This window comes from Amphiprion ocellaris, chromosome 3, assembly GCF_022539595.1.
Source record: "Amphiprion ocellaris isolate individual 3 ecotype Okinawa chromosome 3, ASM2253959v1, whole genome shotgun sequence".
NCBI lineage: Eukaryota > Metazoa > Chordata > Actinopteri > Pomacentridae > Amphiprion > Amphiprion ocellaris.
The window spans coordinates 8,115,342-8,129,098 of record NC_072768.1 but is presented as its reverse complement, the minus strand read 5'-3'; the positions used below and the strand labels follow the sequence as shown (position 1 = coordinate 8,129,098).

The following is a 13,757-nucleotide window of genomic DNA, read 5'->3' as shown; positions in this document are numbered from 1 at the left end:
CACAGAAGCAGCCTCTCTTCGATTCACCGGCCACGTGATATACCATGACCTCTCACATCTGAGCTAAGTCCTACCCATGACTCACCCAGACCCCTTGTCTTGCCTGGTTTATCACCCGTAGTGGAGGATAACATCAGGGACTCTGAGACCCCTCATGAAAGTCACCGCTGAGGTCACTGCTTAGGTCTCATGCCCACTTGACCAGAAAATCTATCAGGATTTATCATCTGAGGTTGCCTTTGTTCAGCATGTGATGTAACTTGTCTTACTTTGAACCTTATGGTGAGCTCACCTGCAGGACATCAGCCAACATATATGAACACAGCTCAGGCTTCTGGTTTTCCTTAAGATAAGACGAGATGAACTTCATTGATCCCACGACAAGAAACCAAACAGAACCCGATCATACTGAGAGTTCGGATGGACAGAGAGGTTTGCACAACATGTCTGAGAAATTCCTGTGGGCTTTTTGATTCTTCTTTTTCCACTGTGAAAGCCTGTCACCGTAGGAATCCATTTTAACCGAATGAATTCAAGCTGCTGTTCTGTCTGTGAGGAAGCTACAAACTTTTAACAGCAGCCTTTCAAGCCTGCAGGGGGCCAAGAGTTTGATGCCCAGGAGATAGGTTTTAGGTAGAGTATTGTTTGAAGTGCAGTCTTGGTTTTGTACATTTGGCATTTTGTTTATCGACTTATCACTGCCTTCATGCTGACAAACTCTTATCTGAACTGCTGAGGTCAAGAATTAAAAGTACGCAGTGGGGTGGAAGGAGAAATTTCTCTTGTGAATGCAAATGAAAGTGTTAAAGTAAGTAAGTTTTACTTAAAGGCTCAGGTTTTTTATTATCTCCTGCATCTAATCATTAAATTTAGTTGTAGTTTTAGAGATATATTTTAATTTGATAGCTTTGTAGAGGTTAAGAAACAATAGGCTATTCATAAATTGGTATTTTTAACTCAGAAGTTTTACATTTTCTGTTTGATTTTTTTCTCTAAAATCTCTCAATTGTGTCATCTTTATATACACTTAAAAAAATACAAAAAATAGCGATATGTTTACCCGATTTGCACTCAGTTACTATCATGATCTTAAGAGCAATAACCTTTTTGAGCAGCAGCAAGAGCCTCTCAGGCCACATACAAGCTGATTCATCATTTATGAAAGTTGGTGGAGTTGTAGAGGAAAAGCTGCAGGCAAAATCCAGAAACAACAAGTCACAACAATTAAATTAGTATCTAATTTTATTGTACATTCTTTGGTAAGACAGTTGCAGAGAATGGGAGGCAAAGATAAGAATGTGAAGGACAATGCTCTTTGTAATAGTAGATCTACAACAGTAACTTTCATTAAATAAATATGATTAAATATGATTCCCTATATATATATATATATATATATATATATATATATATATATATATATATATATATATATATATATATATATATATATATATGGAATATTCATGAAGAATTGTTAGAGGGAGACTGTTGAGATAAGTTTGAGTATCTGAAGTTTAAGATAAGTATCAAGCATTTTCATTAGTCTAAAAGTTGGGGTGTTCATATAAAAAGAGGAGCCTGCTGACATAAAATCAAAACCAGAAGGCGAAGAGCGCACAATTATTGTCTTAGATACTGAAGCTTCCCAGCATCACATTTGCAGTTTTAACCACCACCAAACTTTGACAAAAAGAATAAGACAGTTTTACAACATGGCACTCAGATGTACTGCAGCTCTAAAAAGCAAGTCGCATTTGACACATTGTCATCTATTTAAAGGCAAATTGCAGTAATTTGTCTCGGTTCAGCAGCTGGCTCTCATCGCTCTCGTGGGTCACAGAGGTTTGAGTGTTCCTCAGCAGCGTGGAGCCTCTCCAAACGTGATATGCCGCAACCCGTATGTCAACACATCACAGATGCATAGAGAGTTGTCCTCAGAGAGGGAATGCAATCTGTGGTACGCACTCTTTACATTGCATCTTTCACAGAAGTCTTCAAACACAAAGGCCGAATGGCTAATGAATGAGCTAATGTAAACCAAACTGCCCACAGATAGGCCTTCCCTCGGGCCTTCTGCATGTCTTGCAGTCTTCCTCCTCATCTCCTCTTCCTTTACTTTCATCCACCCCTGTTTTCTGGCCTGTGCTTCGTTTCTAATCTCACATCTCTGCACTCTTCCCTTTGTTCCAATCTACTCCTCTTCCCCTGTAAAACCTCCCTACTGGCTCCATTTGTTCTTTCACCCACCCACGTCCTTGTGCCCCCTCAGTGAGCTGGAGTATCCCCCTCAGTGTTAACAGCTACTTCACCGGCTCCATGTGAGCCTGTGGAATTTCCTCTACAGTTTGCCCGGCAGGTCCGTTATCCTCCTGAAGTACTCCGTATGGACACGTGTTGCCTGTGTGTACATCTTACAAAGATCAGAGCAGTGATAATGTGGAAGCTGGGGCACGTGTAAAGGCAGGAGAAGGTCTGAGGGGCGACGGGTGCTGTAGATGGATGGAAATGGAGACAGAAAACCCTCATCTATGGTATGCTGGGGCCGCGTGACTAACTTTTATTGGGAGTTCTGCTTGACCTCTTAACACCCACTGAGCTGTGCACACACACAAACAAACACTGGGACAAAATAACACTGGAGCTGGAAAGCTATAAACACAAGTATTCATTCAGTAAAGCAAACAAATAGAAAAACATACTAACAGGCCAAGCTTGGGAGATGATTTCACGTAATTTCCTCTCGTTTTAATGAGCAAGCTGAAGACCAAATCCACATTTAGCACTACCTTTTATTGGTGTTGAGTTGCAGAGACGTGAGCTGAAAATGCTTCTGCCGTCATCCAGAATGTCCGACTTTTAACAGGCTCTCTGACAAATGCAGCCATGTATGAGGAAATGGCTTTAAATATGCCACAGAACAGCAGCACAGATCTAAACTGATGTGAAATCAACAGTCACATGGTTAACATCATGTATACAAATGATGTATTATGTAAAAATATAAATGTATGTAAAGCCCACAAACAAACAATGACAAGGACATTCAGCCAGCTGACAGATTTTTATTTCACCTCCTGGTGAAGCTAAATCAATTTATCTCTGCTGAGCCCTTGAATCTGCCTGTTTTATCTCCAGCAAGGACGTGACAACCCAAATTATCTGAAGAATAAAACACTGTCACTGATGATATTGTGCCACTGCGGTTCATTTCAGTAAGACTAGATGAGCTCAGATGGAAATAAAGAGCTGATTTTGCTCATTCGGCGACAGCGTTGACTTTTATTTATCAAATCTTTGGCTGCCAGAGTGCCTGCTGAGAGACAAATGAGACAAACTGAAAAGTTTCCAAGCTCGTCTGTGTCAACAAAGTTGAATCTTTCATGCGCGAGAACCAAAATTATCTCGGAGGATGCTTGCAGGATGAAGAATCCCTGCAAAGACAGTGTTGATCCTCTCACCATGGTGAGATTCGCAGAGATGTGCCTCCCCCAGACACATAAAATAAACAGTTATAACTGACATTCCACTTTAAGAAAAGAGAGTGACCCAGGTCAGATCAGTGTTTGGGCATTGCTGCCATTCCACGCGTACTCCCAATGGAGTCAGTGTCAGTTTAAAGTGTATGGATGTGTATGTATGGATCCATCTGTGCATGCCAGGTGTATCTGTTTGTGAATTCTATACATGTGTGTCTTAGGAAATATGCCATTTGAATCCAGCATGCTCTGAAAATAAACCACAGGAGCAACAAACAAAACAGGCAGTCCATCCATGTGCTGTTGTATTGGAGAGGAGGGGTTGCAGGGCAAAGAAAATGTACTTTTCCCTCTGTTTTTCTGGCTGCAGTGGGAACAGAACTCTCTGACTTCTCTGTGAACTATCCAGCAGCACCTTCAGTGTGTGTGCATTGAGGACACAACACCCAGAGTTTGGTTTGGAGGAACTCAGTCCCGGAAAGGAAGCCTGTCCTCCGGGGAGTCACCCTTGGGAGTCGAGGATCTGGAGGTCACTCAAGACAAGCTTGTTAAATTCAACACCCACCAGTGGAGAATTATGTGGAGGAATGAGTAGAATCTAAAAGCAAACAGGCATTTTGCAAGAATGTTTAAACATTTCTTTCTTTGAAGTCATCAATCACACGCGATAGAAAAATAAAGTTGTCGGTGTTAACTGCAGTACAGTAAATCACTGCTCCAGCTGGGGTGACAGCTCATCTCTGACAGCTTTAATCATCCAAAATAGAAAAACAACACTGTGCTCAGGGAGCTACATGCTAACACCAGCATGTTCACCATCTTAGTTTAGTGTGTTATGGATGGAAATACCAGCTAATTACCTTTACACACAGTAAAACTACAGCTTATACTGATGGGAATGCCATTAGTTTTCTAGGTATTTGTTCATGAATCAATGATTTAACCTGATGGTGGCGCTAGGGGAAAAAATCAGGGAGCTACAGGGATTACTTCCCAGGGGACCTTTAATATCCGGCAAATTGAGTGACGGTTCGACCTCGAATTAGTTGAAATAGTCCAGTCTGGACCAATTAAGATGGATCAATCCACATTACAATTTTTAGAGACACAGCTACAACCTGATCATGGCTTGTTTACATGCTGCCACCTAGTGGTAACCTACATGTGTAACACAGCTGTTAGCCTCAGGAGCCTTTAAGGGCAATTATTTTGATGGTAATGTCGATCATACTACATTTGAAGGTACATTATCATAGAAAGAACCAGACTAAAGATGCTATTGGTTACATTTTTTAACTTAATCTTAATCTTTTTTACATTTTTTTTTTACTATTTATCTCTTGTAACTTCACCAACCATACTTCTTTTACAAGCACAAGGAGGACCTACAGGAAAATGTAGATCAGTCTTGGTTTTAAGGCTGTATTCTTCATAATTTAACATAATGAATAACTTCAATCTAACTAACGAATCTCTTTTTTTTTTAAGCTTTGTCCCATTTCCCTAATCTAATCTTGCCTTTTTTTTTCTTGTTTTTGTATAGTCTATGTGGAAAATACTCAAAAAGCAGCTATGAAAGTGTTCAATGTGCACTATGACTAATATTTAGAACTTCCAGCACTACAACTTTCCTCCGTGGTATTGTGTATGATGAGCCAAAGTCCATGAAATCGATTTGTTTGGGAGAAAACAAACGTTCAAGCAATAAAACAGCATCTGCACATGCATCGTTTATCAAGTGAATCTTTAATATTAAAGATTCATCAGTGGTGCAAGAAACAAGAATTAACGAATCACTGTGGAAAACGTGTTTTTTCCATTTCACAAAATCCAAAGTAATCAGTAACACCTATGTTTGAAATCAAAACGTGAATGTTTGTGCACACCCTGCTGAGGGATTTCAGACGATCAGCAGCTCAGCAGTGTTTCTATTTGGTCGTTATCTCTAAGGCCACTGGGAGGAACATCAAGGTCACAGCTGCAGACGACACACAAACATTCACACAGAAACAACTGTCCCCACAGTTCAAATCAAATGTCTCCTAGACAGAGAGAGAGTTGTCGCTGATGGGGAAATTTACAAATTAAAATAGAACTACCGTCAATCAAAGTAATTCTCCGCAGCCTGATGCATTATCGTGGCCCTGTCACCTTTAAATGATGCATTGAATAAGCAATGATTGTCATCGGATTGCAAAAGAATTTCAGCATCGGTGTCTTGATTTGTACCTAAAACCAGCTGGTAGGGAGTAATGGACGCTACAAATAATACACGTACCACTCAAACAGAAATTAATCTTAATTTTTTAACTAAGATAAACAACTAAAACAATAACACCAATTTTGAATGTAATCCGTTGATTTCAGGGACACCAATCAAAATATGTTATTCTTGACATCAGTCATGCATACAGTTCAGACAAAAGTATTTGGACAGTTAAACTTTTTTTCATCGTTTAGAGTCTGTGCTTCAGCAGACTGAAATCTGAAGTAAATGAATCAATACTACCATAAAAAATACCAAGTCGCAGCTTTAATTTGGTTGGGTTTGTGCTTAGCTTTATAATAATATTGGAACAACTGAGGGTGAGATGTAGCCCTTTCAACACTGCCTAAATTACAAGGGTTCAAAAGTAATTGGCCACTTGGTTGCTAAGTGTTTGCTGGGCAGCTGTGTGTTATTAAGGACTGAGTTGAAGTTTTTCATCAGTATGAGGAGCAAAGACACTCAATAAAATCCATCACAGGATATGAAATGTAGTTTGTTTGCCAGCAGTTGGGTACTACATGTGCACACAGGAAAGCCAGAACATAGCAAATGTCCTCGTTGACTGATGCGCACAAGTCTTGCAGATGATCAAGCAATTAGTTACATGGTGCAGAAAAGCCCTTTTATGAGTGTGTAGGAAGTCAAGAATGTTCTCCAAGATGTTTTCTTGTCTGTAATGAAGATGAATCCTCTGAGGTTATCCTCAACTGAATGGGTCAATCAGCTGGTGTCAATCCAAATGTGCTGGAATCCACTCCCTGAAGACCCCCCAACAAGAAAAAGATGAAGGTGGCTGCCACAAAAATGTGGGAGGGCATTATCTGGGAGGATTCAAAGTGTCTACTGAAGTCTGTGAGTCTTCAGATGGTCACTGACAGCAAACAATTTTCCACAAATGTTCTTCGTACAAATCTATCCAGCTACGTCTGAACCCCTTTAATCATCTGGACGCAAAGTCTTACAAGAGCGCACAGTTTCTTACTATACTGATTCAAACCATATCAAATGAAAGCTGAGAATTTGAAATTAGTATCCATTATTTTACAACAACAAAAAAGTGTAGCTGTCCAAATACCTCTGATCTGGACTCATGGTGAGCTAACAGATCATCGTCGGCTTTGTGTGGAAGTGCTGAGAGAGAGCAGCATCGGTGGACGTTCATTAAGCCTCGTGATCAAAGACTGCTCCCAGTTGGAGTGGACATAACAAGAGTTGTTGGTTTGTTCTGGTCCCAGGCTGCACAGTCATCTCTTTGTGTCTCACAGTGAGGTTTCCTTGGATTCCAGCAAAACAGGCTTGAAAGTCAAGATCTCTGTGAAGGTGTGACCTAAAGACAGACGCACAGCAGGAGATCAATCAATAAAACATAACAGCATCACATCTCCTGCCTCGTTTCCCTCTTTTCCCCTCCATCTGTCTGAAATTACATCCTCAGTACTATTCTTTTGGGCTTCCTTAGCTATTGATGAATCTCATCAACTATTCCCCCTCCTCTGCCCTCCCACTTGGTCCTTACGTTTCCACTGGTCCAGGGTCAGATCGGCGTTGTCTAGCGAGTGGTCGTATGGCTGCGCTTCCGTCTCCTCCTCTGGTTCTCTAAACTCGGAGAAGTAAGGCAGCGCCAGAGCCTCTGCAGCATTTACTCGTCTCTCCGGATCCAGCAGTAACATACGCTCCATCACAGCCACGGCTGAGGAAAGAGAAAACCAAAAACCACATTGGAGTTTGACCACCAAAATGGAAACATCAAATGAAAAGGCATTACCTTGTGGATTAGCGTTGGAAAACACCTTCTGAAGGTCCTTCTTTTCCACTTTTGGAAGACTTTTGATGTAACTTTTGGCCTGGGAGACAACAATACACAGACATGCAAATATGATTCACAATTGTATGCAACATAAGAATGCACCCAATGTTTCGATATAGTGCCCAAATGTGCTTCAAGTTCCTAAAATTCTAAGGACTTAGCAGCTGAGCATAACAACAATCACCAAAGTGTTTCTTTCTGAACTCACATCCTCGGAATCTAGTTTTGATATGAATTCCTGAGTTGGTGTTCCTGTGAGCTTCATGATCTCAGTCAGCTGATCGAGGTCTGAAGGGCAGGAGTCAAGGTTCAAAGGTGATATCTGTCACAGCAGTGCAGCTTTTTCAATTAGATTCAGAGAAAATGACATGAAATCATATATAATTCTATACACCGATCAGCCACATTAAATCCACCTGCTTAATATTTTGTAGGTCCCCCTCCTGCAGCTAAAACAGCTCTGGGAGAAGCACTGACTCCGGACCTTTGGGAGTATCCTGTTCTGTCTGGCAGTGAAACTTTGGTAACAGATCCTTTGGTTCCTGTGGGCTGCAGGGCGGGGCCTCGGTGGATCATTCTTGTTTATGTGCATCCCTCAGATGCTCGATCAGATTGGGATCTGGTGAGTTCGAAGGCCACCTCAACACCTTGTTCTCTCATTCCTGAGCAGTTTTTGCAGTACAACAAGGCATATTGTGCTGCTGAAGGAAACAGCTGGCATTGGAGGGAGCTGTTGCCATGGGGAGGATGTGCTTGGTCTGCAGCAATGTTTAGGTAACATCCACGCAAACGCTAGGATCCAAGGTTTCCCGGCAGAGCATTGCATTGTAACAAGAGGATCGATGTTTCTTTACGTTGCCTTTCAGTGTTTTTAATACTGTGCCAAATCTGTATAAATTCTGAGGGTCAGAGTGGTGAAAGGATACGGTCGCTGCCTTTAAGGAGAGGTTTTCCTTGAAGCATCTCTGCCATGATGCAGCCCACTGACCAAATGTCCACTGAGGAAGAGACACAAAACAGAGCTGATAAGTTACACATTTAGGACACTGTAGGTTTGTGATCTGCAACGTTAGATGCATGCATTCTACACCAGAGTATAAAGTAAGGTGTAAAGCCAGCACCATCTAGTGGAAAATACTTATTGTAACATCCATTAAACAGGTATCTTCAACACTACACCATCTTGTTATAAAACAAAGCTCAAAGCTAGAGTTGCTGTATTTGTTGTAAGTAAAAGACAAAAGAACTGGCTATCTGTGGCTGTCACAGGCCTGTAAAAATCCCATCCAATCACTGCATTTGGTCTGCATGAGCTGACTGGATGTCCTACCTGCACGCACTCATTGCATGCCACTGAAATCGCACACATTGCTAGAGATAGTGAGAAAGTAGCACAATAGTGGCAATTTCAGTTCCACCTCAACCTGCAACATCCGACACTGCTGCACAAAGCAAAGAAAAGTGAGATAGTAGAGTGAAATTTATGACCAAAAAAAGGCGGAAAAGCAAGAGATAGTCGCCTTTTACACTACTAACTAAACAGTTTCGATTCAAGAAAAACATAAAAATAGTTTGGATAAAGCAAGAGGTCAGACTAGAGTGACACTCGCTTGGAGGGAACTACAGTTACAGGACTTCAAAGAATAGAATAGAACAGAACAGAATAGAATAGAATAGAATAGAATAGAATAGAATAGAATAGAATAGAATAGAATAGAATAGAATAGAATAGAATAGAATAGAATAGAATAGAATAGAATAGAATAGAGTTGTATTGCCATTTGCATGGGTTTTCTCAAGTCAGTTTTCCATACAAGGAAAAACTAAATAAAATAAAATAATGAAAAAGGGTAATAGCAGCAGCAATAAACAAGACAAATCTAAAATAAGTACACAATATAAAGCAAAGGTTTTTTAAAAAATTGATACCCTGAGAAGTAAATTGCACATATTTTTTGGTGTACAGATTGTTCTTGTTGGTTTGTAAGGTATAAAAAGTGATACCACAGTTGCTCTTTTTTTCTTTTCCTTTTGTAGGGTGAGGTTAACAGTGAATGAGACATGATGTAGTTTGAATTTGCTGCCCTCCTCTCCTTACCGACAGTCTCCTGTGGATTAGTTCTCCACCTGCACTCGTGTGTTTTTAAGGAGTGGCTGGAGAAGGATTCCCTGAAGGGAGGGGATAGTGTTTTGTTGTTTGTTTTCAGAATCTAGCTCACTCTTTTTGTTTCTACAACTGTGTATACTCTAGTTGTTCCATAAAAATGTACGTGTATACTTGCATTTCTGATCTTCTACTGCATTTTGGAAGTCTGTTTCTCACTGAAGCTACAGTGGTGTTTTAACCCCTTTCTAGACTCCATCATTCACAATCCCACAAACAGAATCATAAATACCACACTATGCACTGCAGCTGCAAGACATGTCACACTTTCTATAAAGGTTACTTAAAGCTACCGCTCACTTTTGCCATCTAACATTCTCCACCCACAAGCACCGAGCCCTGCTGAAAGCAACAGGTTCCGTCTTGTTCTCTGCAGGTTGTAAAGGTCAATGTGGAAAATGTGGTGAATCACTCGCTGCAGCAGAAGCCCCGAGTTAAGGGCAAGCGAGTCCACTAAAAGACCGAACTCATGCTACACGTTGAGATAACAGGCGGTTTCAGTGCTAATGGGTAGCTCCGAACGCGACACGCTGATGAGAGATGACAGCACAAGAGGGTGTTTTTCTCTTTAATAAGAGCTACATTACCCGTCTGAGTGTAGTGCATCCAGCTCAGGATGACCTCCGGCGCTCTGTACCAGCGAGTCACCACGTACCCCGTCATCTCGCTGTCTGCCTGCCGAGCCAAACCGAAGTCTAAGATCTGACAGAACATGAAACGACACACAGTGGAGTTAGACGCAGCAAAATTTACATCAAGATCCACTCTGAGGAGTAAGTCTAACAATAGGACTTGAGAAAACTCTGAACTGAATAGACAGTATATATAATTAAAGCAGTGAAGTGCAGTTTTCAAATGAAGACAGACGGGGGGTCGAGTTTGTACGTGGTTATTTTGGTGTGTGCAGACGTACCTTGAGCTCACAGTCTTGGTTGATGGCGAGATTTCCTGGTTTGAGGTCCTGCAAAAGTCAATATGACAAGACAGACTGTTAGAATGTGCTAAATGTGAAGCAACGGTGCATAGTAAGAGGAGGAGAATCTATTTTCACTTAGATGAAAAAACACATGAACACAATTTGTATCTCTCTCATACACAGCGGTGGAAGTACATAAACTTGATTGCTCTACTTTACTTGAGGATTATACTTCTACTGTACTACAGCTCAGGCAAATATTGCACTCTTTACTCCACTATACTACCATTTAGTTTTCAGATGACAATTTTTCATACCCTTCCTGTCCAGTAAAAACTATGTATCTCCAAATTAAGTGCTTTTGAATTAATAAACTGAAAGATTTACTGTTCCTTTCTGGACTGGACACATTCTCCTGCTTATTAAAATCCTCTTGGATTAGCTGTAAAATGTGACCAAGTTGAAAACAGGGCTGGATTTCTGACTCCATGAAAAATTGGCCTTTTGGAGAGACGTAATTCTCACAGGACAGCAATGCTAAAAACAAATGATGATTTTATGGTGAATTGCTGTAGATTAAACAACCCCACAGTGCATAAAATAGTTCAAATAGATCCACCTTAAACATCTACAGTGACAAAATGCAAAATGTATAACAGTAATATTAACCTGAAAGCAGTAAAACACTGACGGGACAGTTTTTCTGCAGAGTAAGTCCTTTTAGTTTCGATCTTTTTCCTTATGTAAGCTTTTGAATGCATGACTTTCAGTGGAGTATACTTTTACTTAAGTAAAGGATGTAAATGCTTCTTCCACCACTGCACATACAAACATGGTGGAAACAAATATAAAAGACGACTCACCCTGTGGATTATTCCAGAAGAATGAATATACTGTAACAAAGAAATGGCACAAAGGGTTTAACCAAGTGAAAGGAAGTAAAGTATTAGCAGCTACTGTATGTATGATCAAAGTACAGCTTCACCTTAAGCCCTTTGAGCATCTGATACACCAAATACTGAATTTTTTCCTCTGAGAGTCTCTGCAGCTTCATCAGCTTCCCCAGGTCTGTGCCCATGAATGGCATCACCAGATAGCTTGAAAAAAGGAAGAAATTAAAATCCATCCATAATCTATTATCTATGCACCGTTTAATCCTCATTAGGGTCGCAGGCAGGGGTGGAGTCTATACCAGCTGACTAAGAGTGAAGGCAGGGGACTCGCATTCACACCCACAGACAATTTAGAATCACCAATTAACCTCAGCGTGTTTTTGGACTGTGGGAGGAAGCCAGAGTAACCCACATGAGCACAGGGAGAACATGCAAACTCCACACAGAAAGATCCCAGGTCCAGGCCAGGATGCAAACTGGGGATCTTCCAGCTGTGAAGTGACAGTTCTAACCACCGAGTCACTGTGCAGCCCCAAGAAATGATGATTATTAATACTTTATAGCACTTAGAACAGGTTAATGTTGCTCTACGGCAGTAAATACTTACAAATCATGGAATCTGTCCAGAGAGAGGTCAGCAGTAAACACATCTACCAGGCCGATCACCTGCATCACAGAGAAATGAAATCATATCGTATCACATCAAGTCTTTAGTACCTTCATGCCACAAATATTTAATGTTCAGTGTTAGATGTGGATTCTTGATCTATCTATCTATCTATCTATCTATCTATCTATCTATCTATCTATCTATCGACTCGTGTGTCTAATCCTTCTGTTCATTTTTTAGCTACTATACTCATTTCATTTTTCAGGAATTAAACCCCTCCTTGCATACTTGAATGTCTGGACTCACATTCTCGTGTTTCATGTGCTTGAGCAGCCTCAGCTCCCTGTAGGCCCGCTTAGCAAAGATCTCAGACTGGAAAGGTCTGTAGAGCTTCTTGATGGCCACCTTGGCTCCTGTTCTGGAGTCCAGAGCTGAGCTGAGGGATAGAATATAAGGTATGAGACAAAACAGCTGATCTGCAACATAACCAGGAGGAAGAAAGAATACTAATATCCAGGAACTTCCCTGTGATCAGGAAATAAAGTATATGTCCCAGATTGTTGTAGTTGGGCGTGTGGCTGCACTGTAATTGTGTTATCTCCTGGTCAGTGTGTACACAGACACACAAACAGCCTCTCCTCTCCTTCTCTTATCTGCCACAGCACAATTTACAGTCTGCAATTCGGCCACAATTTTCTCAGAGCTGTTCATGTGTTATTAAGTTGTATTCAATCAGACAGAGCAGTGGAGAACCGCCCACGGAGTTAATCATTGATAACAAAGGGGGCAGCATGCTGCGAGACGCACAAAGGTGCCTGAAAAGCAGCTGCTCGTTGTTGTGTTTCTGTAAACTTGACTGCGCGCAACTATTTCACAGGCCAATGCGCTCTTCATAATCCAGCCGACAGTGTCGGAGATTGAGTTGTCAGGCTGACTGTGCAGAGAGAAGCTCACAGAAGCGGAGGTGCAAAGTGTCTCCATCATATGAGGAAGTGAAGCAGCATGTGTTCAGCGGAGCGCACATACTTTTTCTTTTGTTTGGCCGTGGCACAGTGCGCCTGCCTGTATGGCACCATCTGTTCCGCAGCTCTCTATTGTTAAGAGTGTCCCGCATCAAGCAGCAGTGCTATCAGTGTTAAAGCTTCTCCTTTTTTCTTTTAAATCTCGCACATTTCACTTACCACACCGTCCCGTACGCCCCGGTGCCCACCTGCTTCAGATCGCGGTACCGCTCCGGTACTTCCCACGAGGTTTTGTTGACTTCCTGGCGGTAATAACCGGGTCTAACTCGCATAGTCATCTTTTTATTTTTCTAAAAATCCACACAACAAATCTAAAAGAGGTCCGTCTTTGATTCTTTTGTCTGCTCCGTCTCTACACACCCATTGTTCCAGATAGCACCTATGCGCTCACCCGCGATCATTGCGTAGCTCCGCTCAGGGCGCACCCTGAGGTCGCCAAAAGCCACTCCCGAGTCCTGCTGAAGGCCTACAATTAAAGGTGAAGAGGAGATAGGAATGTAACACGAGAAAGGGCAGTAAACATTACTCTAAAATGCGTTGGTAGGTGTGCGCAGTTTGGATAGCAGCCTTAAAAACAGAAGTATACTTTGTGTTTTT

The 13,757-nt window shown here is 41.4% G+C and overlaps 1 protein-coding gene across 2 annotated transcripts; it reads right to left on the bottom strand.

The window, feature by feature from the left end:
* Positions 1-5,206: 5,206 nt before the first annotated feature.
* On the bottom strand, positions 5,207-13,722 carry mapk12a (mitogen-activated protein kinase 12a). 2 transcript variants are annotated; one of them, XM_023299970.3, is made up of 12 exons: positions 13,320-13,722; positions 12,445-12,574; positions 12,136-12,194; positions 11,621-11,732; positions 11,499-11,528; positions 10,633-10,680; positions 10,307-10,421; positions 8,482-8,553; positions 7,764-7,843; positions 7,514-7,592; positions 7,265-7,438; positions 5,207-7,075 (listed from the first exon to the last, which is right to left on the bottom strand). In XM_023299970.3, exons 1-12 carry the CDS (start codon positions 13,436-13,438, stop codon positions 7,008-7,010), a joined length of 1,086 nt encoding a protein of 361 aa, XP_023155738.2. In that variant the 5' UTR covers positions 13,439-13,722; the 3' UTR covers positions 5,207-7,007. The 2 variants fall into 2 exon arrangements, with proteins under 2 accessions (XP_023155738.2, XP_054864910.1); XM_055008935.1 differs by having other exon boundaries at positions 13,349-13,721.
* Between the last annotated feature and the right edge of the window lie 35 nt (positions 13,723-13,757).

Bases quoted from the DNA above. Each gene is read 5' to 3' on its own strand.
- mapk12a (XM_023299970.3), bottom strand. From the start codon at position 13,438: ATGACTATGCGAGTTAGACCCGGTTATTACCGCCAGGAAGTCAACAAA. The intron at 11,529-11,620 runs GTGAAGCTGTAC...TCTTTGTTACAG, and splicing joins AGATGCTCAAAGGGCTTAAG to TATATTCATTCTTCTGGAAT. The intron at 10,681-11,498 runs GTGAGTCGTCTT...TGACTTTTGCAG, and splicing joins CTTCTGGAATAATCCACAGG to GACCTCAAACCAGGAAATCT.